Source organism: Lampris incognitus, chromosome 10, assembly GCF_029633865.1.
Source record: "Lampris incognitus isolate fLamInc1 chromosome 10, fLamInc1.hap2, whole genome shotgun sequence".
NCBI lineage: Eukaryota > Metazoa > Chordata > Actinopteri > Lampriformes > Lampridae > Lampris > Lampris incognitus.
The window spans coordinates 57,425,865-57,445,537 of record NC_079220.1 but is presented as its reverse complement, the minus strand read 5'-3'; the positions used below and the strand labels follow the sequence as shown (position 1 = coordinate 57,445,537).

General features: G+C 46.8%; 2 protein-coding genes across 2 annotated transcripts in view; one reads left to right on the top strand and one right to left on the bottom strand.

The window, feature by feature from the left end:
• The window catches only part of tmem100a (transmembrane protein 100a), a 21,947-nt gene extending 5,581 nt beyond the window's left edge, over positions 1–16,366 (bottom strand). The window contains exon 1 of the mRNA XM_056288121.1: positions 16,278–16,366. The gene's annotated coding sequence lies outside the window, so the exon portion shown is untranslated. The remainder of the gene's footprint in view (positions 1–16,277) is intronic.
• A 1,045-nt stretch (positions 16,367–17,411) lies between these two features.
• Positions 17,412–17,987, top strand: LOC130119581 (small integral membrane protein 36-like). Its single transcript, XM_056288122.1, has one exon. It carries the CDS (start codon positions 17,606–17,608, stop codon positions 17,903–17,905), a length of 300 nt encoding a protein of 99 aa, XP_056144097.1. The 5' UTR covers positions 17,412–17,605; the 3' UTR covers positions 17,906–17,987.
• The last annotated feature ends 1,686 nt before the right edge of the window (positions 17,988–19,673 follow it).

Here is a 19,673-nt window from a genome sequence, read left to right as displayed (position 1 = left end):
TGCACCTACCAGCCCACCTTCACCTGCACCTACCAGCACACCTTCACCTGCCAGCACACCTTCACCTGCACCTACCAGCACACCTTCACCTGCACCTGCAGCACACCTTCACCTACCAGCACACCTTCACCTGCACCTACCAGCACACCTGCACCTGCAGCACACCTTCACCTGCACCTGCAGCACACCTTCACCTGCACCTACCAGCACACCTGCACCTGCAGCACACCTTCACCTGCACCTGCAGCACACCTTCACCTGCACCTACCAGCACACCTTCACCTGCACCTGCAGCACACCTTCACCTACCAGCACACCTTCACCTGCACCTGCAGCACACCTTCACCTGCACCTGCAGCACACCTTCACCTGCACCTACCAGCACACCTTCACCGGCACCTGCAAGCACACCTTCACCTGCACCTACCAGCACACGGCTGAAGCGGTTCACGTTGTACACATCAAGTTACGTCCACAGTTATGAGGTCGAAGACCTCGCTCCATTTTCTACCGTAAATGGTTTTGTTTCCGGTTCGCAACCTCTACTTCTGCTCTGTTCATTACAGCAATGCGTAACATAGCCTATACCGCCACCTAACCTCGTTTATTTGCTCCAAACCAGTTGACGGAAACGCGTTTGATTCGCATTTAGTTTTTCGCGACGTTTGAAAAGTTCTCTTAAAATCCGCTCGGTAATTAGTGCAAACGCAGCTCTTGTTCCCCATGTTAAGCCCCGCAGTAGAAAGGCAGTCTGCAGAGCGGGGTTAAGCACAGTCGCAGCTGCAAGTCCTCTCAGAAGCTCCGACGAAGCGTCGCCATGGCCGAGCTATGTTTTCCCCCTGTTGTTTATGAATGGAAGCCAAGCAGCAGCGCAGCCTTGCACCTTCACACACTTCAGAGCAGGAAAACCACGACGCCTCAACACACCTCAAGTCTCTTTATAGGGGCTGTGATATTACGGTAGCCTGACGTCTGTCCTTTCATGTCAGGCTTGGTCGCTTCCGCCTAGAAGGCCGCACATCCACAGACTGATGAGCAGAACGCTTTTATTGGGTAGATGTTTTTAGCCTGAGCACTGCTTATTGACAGCCCCCCCCCTCCCCTCCCCATATTTCCTGTTGAATCAACTTGGGCGCAGCGCAAAAGTCTTCTAATGGCAGGAAAAACACTGGTTTCCCTGTCCATGTATTTCCCTTCTCCTGGTAGGCGAGAAAAGGGGTCGTTTGTTGCCGAGTTGGAAGGGGAGATACCCCTGGTGGAGATCTGCACCCTGCTGAGCGCACTCCTCTAGTTCCAAGTGTGGATCACCTAAAACGCAAAAGCTCAGCTGGTATTGATAAAGGTCATCAGTCTGGACCTCGGGGTGGAGAGAGGGGCCCTGCCTGCCTGCCCACAGACCCCAGGCTACGCCTTGGCCCTCTCTTCTGAGACCGAGGCGAGAAAGAGAGCGTGGGACCCACATGCGTAAAGGTTCATGTATAAATACATTCAGCAGGACACACTGGGACTGCATTTGGATACAGGGCTACTTATCTCCACCCTCGCACCCTCAGGAAGTCTGCATCTCATGCACACCACCCAATTCAATGAACTTGGAAATGGAGTTGCAGGAATGTTTGTCAATCAAAGCTTCTTTCGTCTTGACTGATTAAACGCTCGCTCGCTCTCTGTCTGTCTGTCTGTCTGTCTGTCTGTCTGTCTGTCTGTCTGTCTATCTCTCTGTCTGTCTGTCTCTCTCTCTCTCTCTCTCTCTGTCTGTCTGTCTGTCTGTCTCTCTGTCTGTCTGTCTGTCTGTCTGTCTGTCTCTCTCTCTCTCTCTCTCTCTGTCTGTCTGTCTGTCTGTCTGTCTCTCTGTCTGTCTGTCTGTCTGTCTCTCTGTCTGTCTGTCTGTCTCTCTGTCTGTCTGTCTGTCTCTCTCTCTCTCTCTCTCTCTGTCTGTCTGTCTGTCTGTCTGTCTGTCTCTCTGTCTGTCTCTCTCTCTCTCTCTCTCTCTCTCTCTGTCTGTCTGTCTCTCTCTCTCTGTCTGTCTGTCTGTCTGTCTGTCTCTCTGTCTGTCTGTCTGTCTGTCTGTCTGTCTGTCTGTCTGTCTCTCTTGCTCTCTCCTCTTTCACTTGTTACATAATTTTCTATGAGGCAACTGAAAACTGGTATTTGTGACTTGCGATGTCTTCAACATTGTGATTTGTGAGGATGGATTATTTTCTAATCTCATAAAAAAGGACAAAACCTCGACGATTCGTGTGTCCCGTTTCACTTGTGTAGACACCAAGTTCTCCTGCCAGTGTTAAAGCGGACCTTTAACATATCCCCATATCTGGTGGAAAAACCAAAACACAGCTTTCATTTGATTCAGTACCACTGCTGACGCTCAGAGGAAACCTGGGCAGTCTCCCCCCCCCCCAATCTGTAAATGAACTAAACAATTTGAGTGGGTTTGGGGGGAAACGAGAAGCTGTGCCTGACACGGCTGCAGAGGTGGTGATGTCATGGGAAGAAGCTCCCTCACAGCCCTTGGTTTCCTTTCATCTGAACAGCTGAGCTACTTTGTGGAGTTGAATTTTCCTGCCTGAAGCTCCTAAACCTCCAGTGCAGCCTCGTCGTCCTGCCGCGGCCTCCTGTTTCTGCTCTCCAACAACGGTTTGTGCTCTCGGTTTCTCGAGGCGACGCAAACCACGAGCTTCTCAGCAGGGACCACGTTGCGGTAGGATGCTCACGAATGGCCTGTGAACGACCACAATACGGCAGAAAGGTTTTGTTTAGCCAGGCACCAAACAACACTGTCGTTGTTTTGTTCCAGGTACTCCGGACCCACATGGGATCTGGTCCCGTAAAGCAGCAGCAGAGAGAGAGAGAGAGAGGGAGGGAGCCAGGGGAGGGGATGTGTCCCAGATGAGAGCAGCGGCTTGCCAGCTCTGTTTCACTGTGTTACAACAACCATGAATAGGTCTTGTTAGCCAAGTATGCTCTTACACATGCAAGGGACGAGTCCTCAGTTGTCAGAACTCACAATGTACTTTCTACTGCACATATTTATACATGCAGAACTGCACACCCTACATACAAAAACTCACATGGGGGATTCTTCAATTAAGGGGTTTTTATGTCCCCAGGGGGAATTTCAAGGATTTTTTTTTCCTAAAAAACAATGCTTGTATTTGTTAGAGTTAGCTGGCGTTGGCTATGAAAAACAGATTTGTGTCTCAGTGATGACATCTTTACTTTTTCAGTCTGTTGAGAATTCAAACGTGGCAGAATGTCCCTGTTGTGGGCTTGTCCCCAACCCAGACCTTTTAACTTCCCCTCTATAATAAAGTAATAAAAACGGTTAAATTCATTAAATCTTTACTTCGCATTTTCTCATAATAATTTAAAAAGACATATTTCAAAGTCATATGGTTTATATATGGGCAATTTGCACATGTTCTATAGTTAAATATGGCTGTCCCTCATACAGCTGTCATCACATCACACCCAACGTTTTACAGCAGCAACGACGCTTTTTCAAACAACAACAACGTGGTTCCCATGGAAACGAGAAGTGCCAGAGGCGCATGAGCAGTCATGGCCGCAGCGTGACTTTTTCATGTCACAAATGTCATGTGAAGGTTTATATGTCCTGATCTGACAGGATGGTTATTACACATGTAGTAATGTGAAGGTTTATGTGTCCTGATCTGACAGGATGGTTATTACACATGTAGTAATGTGAAGGTTTATATGTCCTGATCTGACAGGATGGTTATTACACATGTAGTAACGTGAAGGTTTATATGTCCTGATCTGACAGGATGGTTATTACACATGTAGTAACATGAAGGTTTATATGTCCTGATCTGACAGGATGGTTATTACACATGTAGTAATGTGAAGGTTTATATGTCCTGATCTGACAGGATGGTTATTACACATGTAGTAACGTGAAGGTTTATATGTCCTGATCTGACAGGATGGTTATTACACATGTAGTAATGTGAAGGTTTATATGTCCTGATCTGACAGGATGGTTATTACACATGTAGTAATGTGAAGGTTTATATGTCCTGATCTGACAGGATGGTTATTACACATGTAGTAATGTAGTAATGTGAAGGTTTATATGTCCTGATCTGACAGGATGGTTATTACGCATGTAGTAATGTGAAGGTTTATATGTCCTGATCTGACAGGATGGTTATTACACATGTAGTAACATGAAGGTTTATATGTCCTGATCTGACAGGATGGTTATTACACATGTAGTAACGTGAAGGTTTATATGTCCGGATCTGACAGGATGGTTATTACACATGTAGTAACGTGAAGGTTTATATGTCCTGATCTGACAGGATGGTTATTGCACATGTAGTAACGTGAAGGTTTATATGTCCTGATCTGACAGGATGGTTATTACACATGTAGTAATGTGAAGGTTTATATGTCCTGATCTGACAGGATGGTTATTACACATGTAGTAATGTGAAGGTTTATATGTCCTGATCTGACAGGATGGTTATTACAAGTCATCACCAAAGACGTTACTAGTTGAGTATTTTAGTTCAGAAATAAGAAACTTCACTTTATTCACGTGTTTTCATTGTACATTGTATGCTAGCTAACAAGTTAGCTTAGCAAGTCTAAGACTTGGCCAACTTTTTCTCCAAAAAGTGAAAGTTGTCATGACATCACGTGTCATGACATCACATTTTGCTGTCACAACTTTGAAAAAAGCGTCATAACATCAAAAGTATTTTGTAGGACAACCGAAGCTCTGCTAAGATATCTGCTCCACACCACTAATAGAGCTCTGCAACAAGAAAAACTGATTTTAAAGAAATTTATTCTTATTTTTTAAAAATTTCAAAAGCGAAAGTGCCCCAAACTGAAGAACCACACACACACACACACACACACAAATATATATATATATATATATATATATATATATATATATGTCTGCATACTTGCTGCTGCAGACATATATATATATATATATATATATATATATATATATATATATATATATGTCTGCAGCAGCAAGTATGCATTCACATAGACCACAGTGGTGTGAAGTGTGAACAAGTTAATTGTACAAAATGAAACGAGCAGCTATTGCACACTGAGCACCTTCATAGCAACAAGTAAGAAGTGTATGAAGCAGTGCAAGACGAGGTTGGATATAGAGCAATACAGAAACAAAAGATCCTTGGCAAGTGTAAATGGGCTACTCTGGGCAGCAGCGGGCTAAGATTTCATGTGTTCAAATGTGCATTTTCAAGGATCATCATGACTCAACACCCGGAAGACCAGCTATTGAGATGAAAGGCATCCCACAGGATAGATTAAAAAGAAAATGGGGGAAATGAAACAAACAGTGTTTTGTTTTCCAAAGAAACCGGCTAAACACCCAATTTCAGCACACCGCCAACGAGCTTTACAGAAGTGGAAGCTGAGCTGAAAGAAACTGCAGAATGCTGGGCTTGTGACTTCATGTTGGCCTAGTGGCGGCGGGTCATATTCATGCATCATGACCGGCGGGTATACTGTGATGGTCCAAGATCGCCACAAAGCCTTGTTGTGCAGTTGGGCTTTTTGGATGAAGCTTCGCTCAATGGAAGGGCCCTTCTAGAACCCCCTCCCGGACCACCTAAGGGCTCCCCAGACTCTGGCTCCTTTAAAACAGGCCTCAATACATTTGTATTCAGACAAGCTTTTAATTTAACCCACTAGCAGTATCTTTGTTGTTGTCTGTTTTTATTGCTTTAACACACTTTCAAGCACTTTGAGATTGTCTCTGACGATGAAAGGTGCTATGCAAATAAAATGTATTATTATTATCATTATTATTATATTGTTGTTGTTTTTGTTATTAGGCAACCAGCTAATATGTTCAGAGAAGCATTAATTATGTTTCCCATTGAAAGACACTGTTCTCCATAGCTCACATCAGTTTGACACCATTTACTTTGATGCATGCTATACATGCCCGAAAAAAGAAGTTTAGGTGCATTTACCATCCACAGCACCACCCTCAACAGGGGTGTAGTTATGAAGCTGATATGTGAGCGTGCATTTCTACATCTAACAAAACCTTGCACTCCAGTCCATAACATGCCGGCCTGGTTGTGGGTCCTTGACGAGAGGAAGTCGTGAGCGTTGGGAGGAGCAGGTTCCCACACCCAGAAGAAGAGACGGCGGAGCAGGCTAACACAAACAGTCCACCGCTCAGGAAGGAAAGGGCTCTCTTTGGGCCTTTATCTGATCTACGAGATCCTCGGGCCGTCCGTCACAGGCCGCCGCTGTCCGCGAGGTGTGACCCCACCCACATCCAGGCCAGTCCATGCTGCTGATCAGCTGGGTCATTTAAGTCCTGGTGTAGGTCTCGGACAGAGAGCAAAAGTTCGAGGTCAGATGTGTGTGTGGATTTTCAGGGTACGCGCCAAGAAAGCAGGTCCCCAGTGAAAACGCTCGACGGGCTGACAGCAGTATACAACCCAGTATCTAATCTGAGTACTGCAATCCCTTTACCCAGTACACGCACACTCCCAACATGTCGGCCGGAGATGGGTGCAGCAGTCTGGCTGAGTCAAACCAGGCTTTTTATCTTTCTTCTTATTTCAGCCAAGCATGACCACATCATCAACAGGACTTTTGAACTTTTGACATCTTTTCCCCCATCGACGGTGTGACACTTCAGCAGATGTCCTAACTTTCTGGACCGTATTGCTCCATTTTAATTTAATTTCTGACTTGCTGACCCAAATGTTTCCGTTTGGGGAAATGACCCAAGAAGGATACCGCAAGGCTTCCGTAAACAAGGTTTTCGTTATTTAACACGAGCTCCTCGAGAAGGTTTGAAGCAACGTAGAAATTCACTTAGATAGACTGCCGAGTGTACTCAGACACTCGAGTAGTCGCTCCGTGTTTGTCTCGTAATATATTCACCGTTAAGAGACTTCCTCCATTTTCTGTGGTGGAGAAATAAAACATCTTTCTCTCCTTCTACCCACTTCAGTCCACCTGCTGCTCCTTATCCTGACCACAGCTCACCACCCACAGCCACTCCCGTGGCTACCGGCTGGGTTTATGGCGCTCTCGTTCCTTTTTTGTTCTGTTCAGGAAACCTTACTTCTGATATTTTTGTTTGCATTGATGGTGAAGCACTTTCCTCCTCCTCCTCCTTCTTCTTCTTCTCCTCATTATTATTGGCTACAATATTGGCATCTGTATCGGTATTAGCATTGGAATTAGTATAAGTATTAGCATTATTATTAGTTTTCATCCATTATCCAAACCGCTTATCCTGCTCTCAGGGTCACGGGGATACTGGAGCCTATCCCAGCAGCCATTGGGCAGCAGGTGGGAAGACACCCTGGACAGGCCGCCAGGCAATCACACAGGGCCCACACACACATATACACACACACACTCATTTCTAGCGACAAGTCAGTACGGCCGATTCACCTGACCTACATGTCTTTGGACTGTGGGAGGAAACCGGAGCCCCCGGAGGAAACCCACGCAGACACAGGGAGAACATGCAAACTCCACACAGAGGATGACCCGGGACGACCCCCCAAAGGTTGGACTACCCCGGGGCTCGAACCCAGGACCTTGTTGCTGTGAGGCGACCGCGCTAACCACTGCACCAACGTGCTGCCAATTATTATTAGTTTTAGTATTAGCTTTAGTATTAGCCTTAGCATTGCATTAGTGTTAGCATTAGCATTAGCATTAGTAGGGAGTTGAGTGTATGCATATCCTGTGTATGCATATCCGATATGTGAAGCACTCTGGGTACTTGGGAAAAAGTGCTGTGTAAATGCTATCAGTCATTATGGAGTAGCCTTGTTGCCCTCTCTGACGTTTACAAGTTTACAATTAAACTTTGGTTACAAGACTAGTATTAGTATCAGTAGTATTTATATGTGTTTTATTATTGATGTAAGTGTTGGTATTAGTATATGAAGTAGTTTCAGTAAATGTTGTTGATGTTCTAGAATGGCACACGAGACAAACGGGGCTAAAGATCTGAGTATATTTGCACTCTTCGTGGATTTTTTCAGGTCAAATCGGACATAAAAAGTTGATGTACTTAACAGTAAATCCCCCATGAACCTCTCTGCCCCTCCTGCTACGCACCGCCTCTGAACCCAAGCCGCCCTCAGCTGTCCTGGGATTGCGTAAGGCCTGCTCCTCGCCCACCACATGGAACACCTCCGGAATGACTGCTGCAGTCTGGAGACACGGCGGAGGGACGGGGTCACGTCCACAGCATCTGCTGGCCTCAGCGCCTCTGTGTGCCCTGCAGGGGCCACTTGGCAAACTCGGCTGGCGTAATATCCCCCTCCTGTCTGGTAAGGGAGGCTGGGCCAGGGGCATATTTCACTCGTTCTGTTTTTTTAAAGGCCCGAGTCCTGATTTTTTAACCATATAAGATGGCGCTATATGTCCACACATGACTGGAAGCTTGGAGTTATAAATGGTAAATAAGGGTTTTGTATCTTTCTCAACGGGCCGTCATTGAAAATACGGGCCTGTTTTACTCCAATTTTTTACAACCATTACGGATGTGAACCAACATTTTACAGCATCAGAAAACATTAGAAATTCAGATTTAGTTGTGTTTAGTGTTAGTCCTTGCATTAAGAGACCTGTCAATCAATCGAGGAGCGGCAGCAGGTTCTGATCCTGTGTTTGGCATTTTGCTAGTGGGGCGACCTTTCGTTTACATCTGAATTCAGCATTGGATCTTTAATGACCAAAAAGTGGTTTATTCAAATGTGCTAAAGTATTGCAGTGAATTCAGGGGGTCGGTCCGGGAACCGCCACAGCCGGGACGCGAACCCGTGTCTCTATGTTAACCAGTCGACTAAAGGGCCCGACCCGTTAGCCAAGGGCTAGCATGTCTACTTATTCGTGTACGTTTCAGTATACTTACTTTAAACTAAAAATCAGTGAGTGTGCTTTCAGTTTACTTTGTAAGTACTTATCAGAGATATACTAAATTAAATTATACTTAAGTATACTTACTAGTAACAAGTATGCTACTAGTACATATACTTCAACCTTACTTGAACTTGAACTTTACTTGAAGTTTATTTAATAAAATTAACTTCAAGTATACTTTTTTGTAAGGGCTGGGCTGAAATTGATTTTTTTGTTTTGTTTTGTTTTGTTTTTCTTCCTTTTACTCGTTTGAAAGAAGCGCCCCCTAGTGTAGCCTCTGTCAACCCATGTTTTTTCTGATACTCATGTCATCACACACGTCATACAGCCAATCAGATTGAAGCATCAAAATATGAAACCCCGCCCACCATAACCGCAAACTGTTGCTTGTACTTGTCATTCAAGACAGCTCATGAATATTAATGACAACCAGACCACGCCCTCACGGCTGAGAACAGTTATAATAATAATAATAAATCCCTCTTATACAGCACTTTTCTAACAGTCAAAGTGACTTTACAATAAACAGGTCGAAACAAGACAACAGATAAACACAACACAGACAAACATAGGGTGGATGGGAAGGGGGGCTCCGAGAGGGAGAAGCAGCAGCCACACACCACGCCAGCAGGACTCTCCCACTTAGACACACACAAAAGGGCAAGAAAAACAAGAAACAACAGCACTGTGGACGTTGATGTTGTGTAGGGGTTTACTCCCGTAGCCTATTCCTCTCCCGAGGTAACCACTAGGTGGCACTATCTAACCCATAGCTGGGGGTGGTTCGTGGGCATCAGAGACTAGCCACACACCGGTGGGCCTGCCTACCGCACGTCTAGGGGCCAGACCTCCTCCGAGTCCCTTGTGGTTCAGCCAGGGTCCAAGGTGTACCCAGTTACCGTGTGTCGCCACGAGGGGGCGCTACATAGGGCTCGCTGTTGGAGAGGCTATGGACTGGCAGGGAGAGACTCACGGGCTCGGTTCTCCTGCTGGCATGTCTGCTAGCCAGCGGTGAAGGTTGAGAGTGAGACGTGACGGACACACAACACTACACCAACACACTAGACGCTTCACAACAACCCCACTTCTTACACAACAATGTCACACACAGTTATGGATAAAGGCCTACAAACACAATATCAGTCCTTATAGACACAAACGTGTTCCTGAATATTGGTATTATGTTGTGTGCAGAGTTTCTAGACGTGAAAAGTTAAACATAATGACTGCTTTCAGTTCAAATTCAAGTGAAGGACAAACGCTAGGAAGAAAGATGGCCGAGGCTATGACGTGGGGGGTCGCCTAAGTGTTGCGTGGATGGAAAACGGTCATCACTGAGCATTTGGTAAGACGCCGAGCGGGCCCAGAGGACAAGACGCCACCTCACTCACGTCATCAGGAAACCCAAACCTTTCCCACATTCGGAGGGAGGCTCAGCTCCATGACTTGTTGGAAGGATGTGATTCACATAGGATACGTCTACACAAATCAAGTCCTGGCGATAGAACGAAAAGGAGGCCGGGTTCGTGTTTGTCATCCAAATTCGGAGGAAATGAGTAAAAAGAAAAAGCATCTTTGGTCAGGAGTCATCAGAGTGTGGCGACGTGCTAATGAAGCCTTCCCAGGGGTGTTGGGGCTTTTCAACGGCACGTTAAAAGTACCGTGGTGATTCTACTGGAATACTGACCCCTATTGGTCAGCCATGTGAATTACAAACAACAACCGAATAAACAAATAATAGACAAACTGAAATAGAAAGGCGGCGGATACACAACGTAGTATGTTAACGTCACCGGTAGATATCCTTCATTGTGGTCCCTGAATGGTGCGAGGGGGGCGAGGCATCAGATGACAACAAACAGGCGTGGCGGTCTACTTCCTGAGAGGTGAGGGAGGCATTAGTCACCTACTTGTATATTAACTATGTTGTGTGTTTATTTGTTTATTTTTGTGTGCTGTGTTATTGTCCTGGGATGCCGAACAACATCAGGCAGAGGGCCTGCCGATGAAGACTAGCCCGTTAGCGAACTCGGGTACATTTCCATTTGTTTTGAATGTTGATTAATGTCCACTGTCCCTGTTCAAACTAAACTAGACTAAACTAAGCAGTGCCGTGAGGTCATGTGATCTCTACTGGTCCTGTTGTGCTTCATGAAACACTACCCAGCACCTTTCCCAGACAGCAAAACTGCTGTGGCCCGGACCCGTCCCACACCCGAACCTTGCATCCCGCCCACCATAGAATGATGGCACTTGGGCGGTCCCCTCCTGTTGGCCAGATCTAGGCCAGAACCAAGCCATAGCAATGCCGCATGTGCCACATAGTTGCCAAAGGTGGCCCATATGTGTTTTGTGATATTTGGGCCATATTCACCATTTACCACACGGGCCACTTCAGGCTCACATCCAGACCACATGTTGCCCAGAGCACCGCAGCTTTGCCAAAAAAGGCCCACATGTGATTTGGCATATTTGGGCCATATTTGCTGTTATACATGTGGGCCACTTCAGGCTCACATCCAGTTTGTCAGGGCCAGAAGAAGGCCAGCAGTGCCGCACCACTGCCTGAAGTGGGCCACATGCGGATGCTGTCCGGGTTAAAACGACACTAGTTTTGCACAACAGTGATGACTGTTGGCTGCAGCGGTTGCAGTGGCATACAGCAATGAAGGCTTGATGGTGAAACGTCTATTCTTTTTCTACTCCCATATATTACCTTATTCAAAACTACTGATGACACAATGGCACTATTCCAGTTTGCTCTGTATACACTCATGTGTTAACTCAAGTTAATACATGGTGGGAGACCAAAAACAAAAAAGATCTTTTGGCATCAAGTCCTCTGTAGAAGGGCCACTACTGTGCCAATCTTGCATCATGTAGCTTTAAGCAGCCAAGGAACAGAGAACTTGGTCTGTTCTCCATTTATTAGAATGGCAAGGGAGAGGGAGGTGGGGGGGGGGAGTGGTCAGGATATATCCAATGGAGGGAGGGTCATTGCAGGGAATCAGCGACTTGCTGCGAAAATAAACAAGCTGTGGAGCTTTGTCTGAACACGCCAGAGAGGGAAACGGCCTCTTTTAAGTTACTCGAGAGTTAAAAAGTGGAGACAAACTTCCCCCTTAAACAGCCTTGGCATGGAGGCTCCGGTACCAATAAAGCTCCTGGTGGGCCTCCTGCGGGTTTTTGTCTAAATGCCCTCCCCCCCCCAACCCTCCTGTCTCTCCCTCCCGTCTGTCTCTCTCTGTGGGGTCCCGCCGAGCCAGCCGGACTCCCTGGCACCAGGCCTGCAGCCTAGGGAAGATTTAACTCTGAGATACGAGCAGAAGAGACTACACCTATTTCACACACACACACACACACACACACACACACACACACACACACACACACTGCACATTGGCACAAGCACAGACAATCTGACAGCTCTTTCCCAATTCCTCCCCTTGCACACACACAACAATCCCCAGGACAGGATCAGCTTCGTCCTTCCACCTAATGCAAGTCATGTTTTTTGATCTCTTTGGTGCAAAGGGGTTAAAAATGGAGACGAAAACCATCTCATCGATACCCAAACCGATGATCGTTCCGCATGCGTGTGTTGTCAGACCCTATGAAATATGCCCCATGGAGTCGAGGGCATGTTTTGTGAAAGTAACCCCAAATCAAAACCGAGAAGACATGCTGATGCAATCGCTCGCCGAGGCCTCCTTCGCTCTCACAGGCATGAAGCTCGCTGCTGCTCTCTTTGATGTTTCCAGATGCTGCTTCTTGGATCCGGACCAAGTCAAGTGAAGCAGAGAGGCCAGAAGTTGTTCAATGGGAGATGATTAATCAGGAAGGGGTGCTGTTCTCTGTTCGCCGGCCTGACAGCCATGCTGTTGCTTATTACGCCAGGCCAAAACAAGCCCTGTTCAGGTCAGGCAGAATCGGGGTCAACCTCGTGACCTTTGACTTCAGCTTCCTGAACATGAAGGGGGATTACCGGCCTTAACGTTAAGTGCTGGAGTGAGGTATATACTATGACCCCGCATGCATCCGCTACATACGCTACATATGCTGACTGTTCCCAGGAAGCTTGAAACATCCTTTTTCTTTTGTCTTTTTTCTTTTCTTTTTCATAGCATGACTTACAGCTCAGCTGGTGTTCGGCTCATCCTGTGGGGGGGCCGGGGAAGAGCAGTGGCTGAAAGGGCTTTAAAGGTCTATTTCTCTATATCATGAATGTGGCTACAAATACAATACTGGACTTTGTTGCAGGGCATCGATAAAATCCAGTGTCCCTATATTTGCTGCACTTCTCCGCCTCCAAAATTTGTCTCAACTCAAGTGGACTCAGGGAGTGAACCTGGGCTCTCCTTTTCGGGGGTGACTTTGTTTTCCACAGGCCATCCAGTCGCCCTAACGTGGACGGTAGAAAGGGTACCTATAACAAAAGCATGCCCAGGTTTTGTTGTTTTTTGTTTATTTATCCCCCGTCCTTTTTTCTCCCCAATTGTACCTGGCCAATCACCCCGCTCTCTGAGCCATCCCGGTCTCTGCTCCACCCCCTCTGCCGATCTGGGGAGGGCTGCAGACTACCACATGCTTCCTCTGATACCCAGCAAACATGCTCGTGCAGGCCCACTGTGGGTAGGTGTGGGTTTACTGTGGGGCAATGTGGGCAGGGGCAAACCCACACTAATCCCACATGGGCCCCATGTGGTTAGCCCATGCGGGGCCCACAGTAGTTTTGCCCTTTGAGGCCCCTATATGGGCTTATTGTGGGCAAGCCCAACTGTGCTCTTGCCCACAGTAAGCCCATATGGGCCCCATTTGGGTCAGCCCATGCGGGGCCCACACCAGTTTTGCCCTTTGAGGCCCCCATGAGGGTTTTCTGTGGGCAACCCACTGTGGTCTTGCCCACAGTAAGCCCACATGGGTCCTCTGTGGGTTAGCCCATGTGGGGCCCACAGCAGTTTTGACCTTTGAGGTCAACCCCCTGTTGACAGTACAGTTAAATCGTTTTAAGATTACAACTGCTTTAAGGTAAGCAATACTCAAATTTTTTATTTACCGCCCATGCCCAATGCTGCATATAGTCAGACCTCTGCAAAAATGACAGTAACATGTAAACAAGTTGTCCAAGGTATAACCGCTCCATCCCATACTTAACTAAAACTGCCCATCCAACAAGACAGGTACCGTCTCAACTTTTTGGTTTGTCGCAGCTGTTTCGTATTATAGTTAAGAGAAAGATCACTAGTTTTTTTGTTAATTTTTTGTCCCTTAAATGTTCCCATAGAGCAGCTCATGCTGTTTTTTTAACCAACTTAATTACAGATTAACTATTACTCATAACTTTACAATTTTAATAATTTTGAACCATCAGAAATTTAGCGAACATACACACACAGCAGCTTATTGTAGTCTCAAATAGTCTGCAATACATCTGACATGTTGTGCATGTGTGCAGTAATAAACTTGACACACTCCATCACTCTAGCAGTACACAAGTAAATATAGCCTACAGCCCTGGTTCAGTTTGGGCTTGGTCACGAGCTGGTGCCAATCCTCATTACTTTAAATACTCCAAGAAGTTGGATTTGAGTAGTTTAATTTGAATTTTGTCCACGGAACAATCCAAGTGTCAGTTTACCTAAATAAAGAAACACGGTCACATACAGGTAATTTTGGCTTTACTTGCCCAGGTTTCGAGACATCTCTGCTTGAGATTTGCCTCCACCCCAACAGGTGAATGGAATCCCAGGCTAGACTAAATGCTCCACATGTGGCTAACTCACACTGAGCACTTACATTTCAATTGTTGTTTTCTTCAGATGCTGTGACAAAAAGCAGTCGCGCCACAGCATCCGAGGTGGAAGCTGCCATTAAAATGTGGCTCAGAAATGCCAGGGATAGAGACGGAAGAAGAGGCAGAAGGAGCAAAAAATAAATAGATTTAATGTTTGGGGGTTTTTTTAGATTTAATGTTCTTATTGTGTTCAAATGTGGTTCTGTTTGTTGTTCTGTTTTATAAAAGCATTTAATTTGGTATATAGTTTTGTTTTTCCAATTCCAATTGTTTCCAATTTTCAATAAATTCTTTGTATGATTTATATTTTCTTCATTTTTTTGTTTGAGCTGGCTGTCAATGTCACTAGCATACCAGGTACACATGGGGCACTATGGGCCCGCGTGGGACCACTGCTCCCAGCCCAAAGTGTGGGCATACTATGGGCATGCTGCGGGCCCACAATGGGTCCCACTGAGGGCCCACTCGGCTTAGTGTGGGCTGCCCACTGGGGCCCCACCAGGGGCCTTTAATGTGGGGCCCACACGTGCCCAGCATTTCATGCCGGGTTCCTGCCCGCAGTGGCCCCACATGGGCCCCAAAGAGGCATGTTTGCTGGGTACATATGGAGTCACCACCCAGATAGCCTCCGGATGTGGGCCACTTCAGGCAGTGAAGCGGCACTGATGGCCTTCTTCTGGCCCCGACAAAATGGATGTGAGCCTGAAGTGGCCCACATGTATAATAGCAAATATGGCCCAAATATGCCAAATCACATGTGGGCCTTTTTGTGGGATAGATGCAGTGCTCTCAGCAACATGTGATCTGGATGTGACCCTGAAGTGGTCCGTGTGGTAAATGGTGAATATGGCCCAAATATCACAAAACAAATATGAGCCACCTTTGGCAAATATGTGGCACATGTGGCACTGCTATGGCTTGGTTCTGGCCCAGATCTGGCAAACAGGAGGGGACCGCCCAAGTGCCATCATTCCACACAGTATGTGGGCCGGATGAAGTGTTGGGTGTGAGACGGGTCCGGGCCACAGCGGGTTTGCTATCTGGGCAGCCGCTTCTTTTCACCTGACAGTGAGGAGTTTCACCAGGGGGACGTAGCGCGTGGGAGGATCACGCTATTGCCCCCAGTTCCCCCTCCCCCCCGAACAGGCACCTCAATGGACCAGAGGAGGCGCTAGTGCAGTGACCAGGACATACACCCTCATCTGTCCTCCCACCCGCAGACACAGCCAATTGTGTCTGTAGGGACACCCGACCAGGCCGGAGGTAACGCGGGGATTTGAACCAGGAAAGCATACAGTTTAAAGTTGGGCATGGACATTGCAAAATGCAGACGGAGCAAAAAAAAAAAAGCTTTTTGTATTGATGTGATGTGAAAGATGCTGATAGAGCAAGTCACCATATTGCATATGATCCTTTCATCTTTTCTAACAAATAGTCATGTACATGTTGGCTGTCACCCCAACTAATCACTTGCTGAGAAGCACCTGATGGATATTTGGACTGGAACGAAATCCTGCATAATCTTTAGGCCTTCTGAGGAAATCGACGCATTTCTTACCGCAGCTGCCCTCTGCTGCCATTTGCTGCTCTCTGCTGCTCTCTGCCGCCCTCTGCCGCTCTCTGCTGCCCTCTGCTGCCCTCTGCTGCTCGTCTGTCTCGCAGTTTGACTGAAATGCAAAAACACAAACTGCAGCTGACTCTCGTTTTAAGATAAAGCACACACGTGCTTCTGGTTGTGAAAGGAGCGCGTGCGCGCGCACACACACATGCACGCATGTACACAAACTTTTGCATACTGATGCACACTCACACAACACACGCAGATGTGCAAAAACACAAATGCTGGTAGATACTCGCGCACATGGCCTGCAGGGTCGTGTGTCACAAGAGACTATAAGGACGGACGCCAGATTACCACGGTGAGAGGCGAGGGCCTCGATCGCCCGTAAAGAGTCAATCGGACCATCCATCAGTGGGCAACAGAAAATGATGAGTCCCAACAGTGATGTGTTTTGGATCTTATCCTAAAGACACATACTATTTGTGTGGCCGTAAAGATAAATAGATAAATCTATGTCTGCTTAAGCCTCCGCGTAGCAACATTTCTGAGTAGCTTTTTAGTCGCCCACTCTGGTCTCTATTTAGCCAGCTGGCTCTCTCTCTCAATCCCCGCTCACAATCAAGATTAAGATTACACACAGACACACACACACACACACACTTTAGTGTCCAACGTTTTGTTTAGACCAAATCCTGTCTCTGCCCCTAACGCTTTGCAGCTGTACTGATAGAAAGATGACGAGCCCGGCAGATCCCGGTGATGACTGACCACACAGGCTGCTTGGTTACGGGAACACAGTGTCATATGGGAACTGATGGGTTTGAGATTTGGGAAAACCGTAATGTTGTTCGGGAAGGGGGCGGTGTTCTTTTCACCCTTTTTGCTGAGTTGGGAGTGCATTTTAACTTTGGGTGTCAAACAGATCGATGCTTGACCGCAGAAAATCAAGGCTGGAGGAGAGGCAGGGATTAAACAGTATGTTGACCACAAAGCTGTGTAGCCACCGTTTCTGAGAGAGAGACAGACACAGAGACGGAGAGAGAGAGAGAGAGAGAGAGAGAGAGAGAGTAAGGGAGGGGGAGAGAGCGAGAGTAAGGGAGGCAGGGAGGGAGAGAGAGAGTAAGGGAGAGAGAGAGAGTGAGGGAGGGTGAGAGAGAGAGAGAGAGCGAGTGAGAGAGAGATTGTAGAGGATAGAGAGAACAAGCCTTCTGTCACCAGCTCGTTTAGTCTCTCTCTCTCTTTCTGCAGCAAGCGTCTTACCTTCCTCTGTGGCCACCACCTGTTCTTTCAGGCCCCCGCGGGCCACGCAGCATGAAGCAGGCACCATGGGCTTTCTGGAAAACTACCAGGAAATTGACCCTGTGACTTTGAACCTTTGCATCCTTATCGCCAGCTACGTTATCTTGCTCCTGGTCTTCCTGATATCGTGTATCATGTACGACTGCCGAGGCAAAGATCCAACCAAGGAATACGCCCCGGACCCTCAGCCTACCCAGTCTCCTATCAGACTAGTTGTCATGCAGAGCTCCCCTGCCCCGGCCCGGTGGGACACTGCCAACATGATTACCACCTACCACGAAACGCCCCATTCAGACTTCAGAAACAAGAAGAGCACTATGGTCTGAGAGCGGACTTTCAGGACTCCCAAATCCATCGCAATGGACTAAACTTTGTATATACTGAACTTTTTGTACATAAATACTTTTTTTCCACTCACTTTTTGTTCTGTGTTGTTGTTTTTTTTTGTTTTTCTGTTTTTGTTTTTCTGTTTTTGTTTTTGCTATTCCTTCGGCTGGGACAATGCTCGGGATTGACTTACACAGCACCAGACTTAAACGGTAAGGAAGAATGGCACGTCAGTGTCCTTAAGAACTGTGTTTGTGCAGGTGAAATCCTTTTTTATCTCATGGACCGCCAAGGCCAGCAGTATGCAGCCGGCTCTGGGAAGCTGGGAAGGGAGAAAATGTCACAACTGTCACAACGGATAAACTGCAAGGAACAACTTTTGGAAAACTGCTCAGACCGACAGAGCGGGGGGGGGGGGGGGGAGTACAGCCATACCCTTATTAACTTCATCATACCTACTGTGAGCATCAGCTATTACTATATTATCATTTAAAGTGTACAACTACTCTTTAGCCAGATATCTATTTGTCGGCTTGCGAGGTCATTGCACCTTGTACTCGGTCGGTACTTGTGCCTGAGGCTGTGCAGATAACAGCAGACACAGTAATATAACAGTAAGTGATTATACCGGCGAGTTTGGTCTGGGTGGCATTAATTACACCGCCGAAATCAAATGCATATTGCTTTACACTAGCTGCCATGTGGAGATTAGTGTTCATCGTTTGATTGAGTCTGCAGGGGTTGCAACCCCTTACATAACTTGGGAAGTGCTGTGTGGATGCGTTGCATTAGCGTGCAGCACAAGGATACGTTTCAGGCCATGGCGAGGCATATTCCAATCAAGGTCTTGACCTGCAAGGCCTTGATTCCCATTTTGAGACGTGCGTTTTTAATCACCCCAACCCCCACAACAGGAAGGGTATTTACAGTCCGCCAACAGATCCGGTGTTAACTCTTTCATTTATTTACTGCTGTTGTTGTTTAGCGGTGTGGCTGGTCCGTGCCAGGAGTTGTTGCATGTTGTCCTGTACGCTATCTAGAGACGGGAAGTTCAGGTCATGTTCGCTCCTCTGGTCAGCTATTTAACAAAAACAGAGGCACGAGCATGAAAGCGATCATGAGAAAGTGATTGCAAGAACGTTAAACATCAAGACGGAAGTAAGTGTTATTTAATGGTTGTTGAACTGATAATACTTGGATAAAGTTGGCGGGCAGATAACCCATTCAATGCACAGAACCGGTCCGAAGGACTGGGCAAGAAAGTTATCACATTATGTCACACATTATCGACCATATCACTGGCGTACAGATACGGTACACTAAGTACACTGAAATATGTCAACAAAGTTCTTGGCGAATAAAAAAGGCAGGATGGTCGACAGCAACAAGCAGCACTTGATGATTGCATTTGCGCAAACTGCAAACATTGTTCAACCAAGGCACCAACTGTAATGTCTACAAAGGGGTCAGCCCTATGTTCCCTCATAAACTGAGGTTCGGGTTAGGGTTAGGGTAGGGTGAGGGTTAGGTTAGGGTTAGGTTGGGTTAGCGTTAGGTTAGAGTTAGGGTTAGGTTAGGATTAGGGTGAGGGTTAAGGTTAGGGTTAAGGGCTGGGGTTAAGGTTAGGTTAGTTTAGGGTTAGGTTAGGGTTAGCGTTAGGGTTAGTTTAGAGTTAGGTTAGGTTAGAGTTAGGTTTAGGTTAGGATTAGGGTGAGGTTAGGTTAGGGTTAGCGTTAGTTTAGAGTTAGGTTAGGTTAGAGTTAGGTT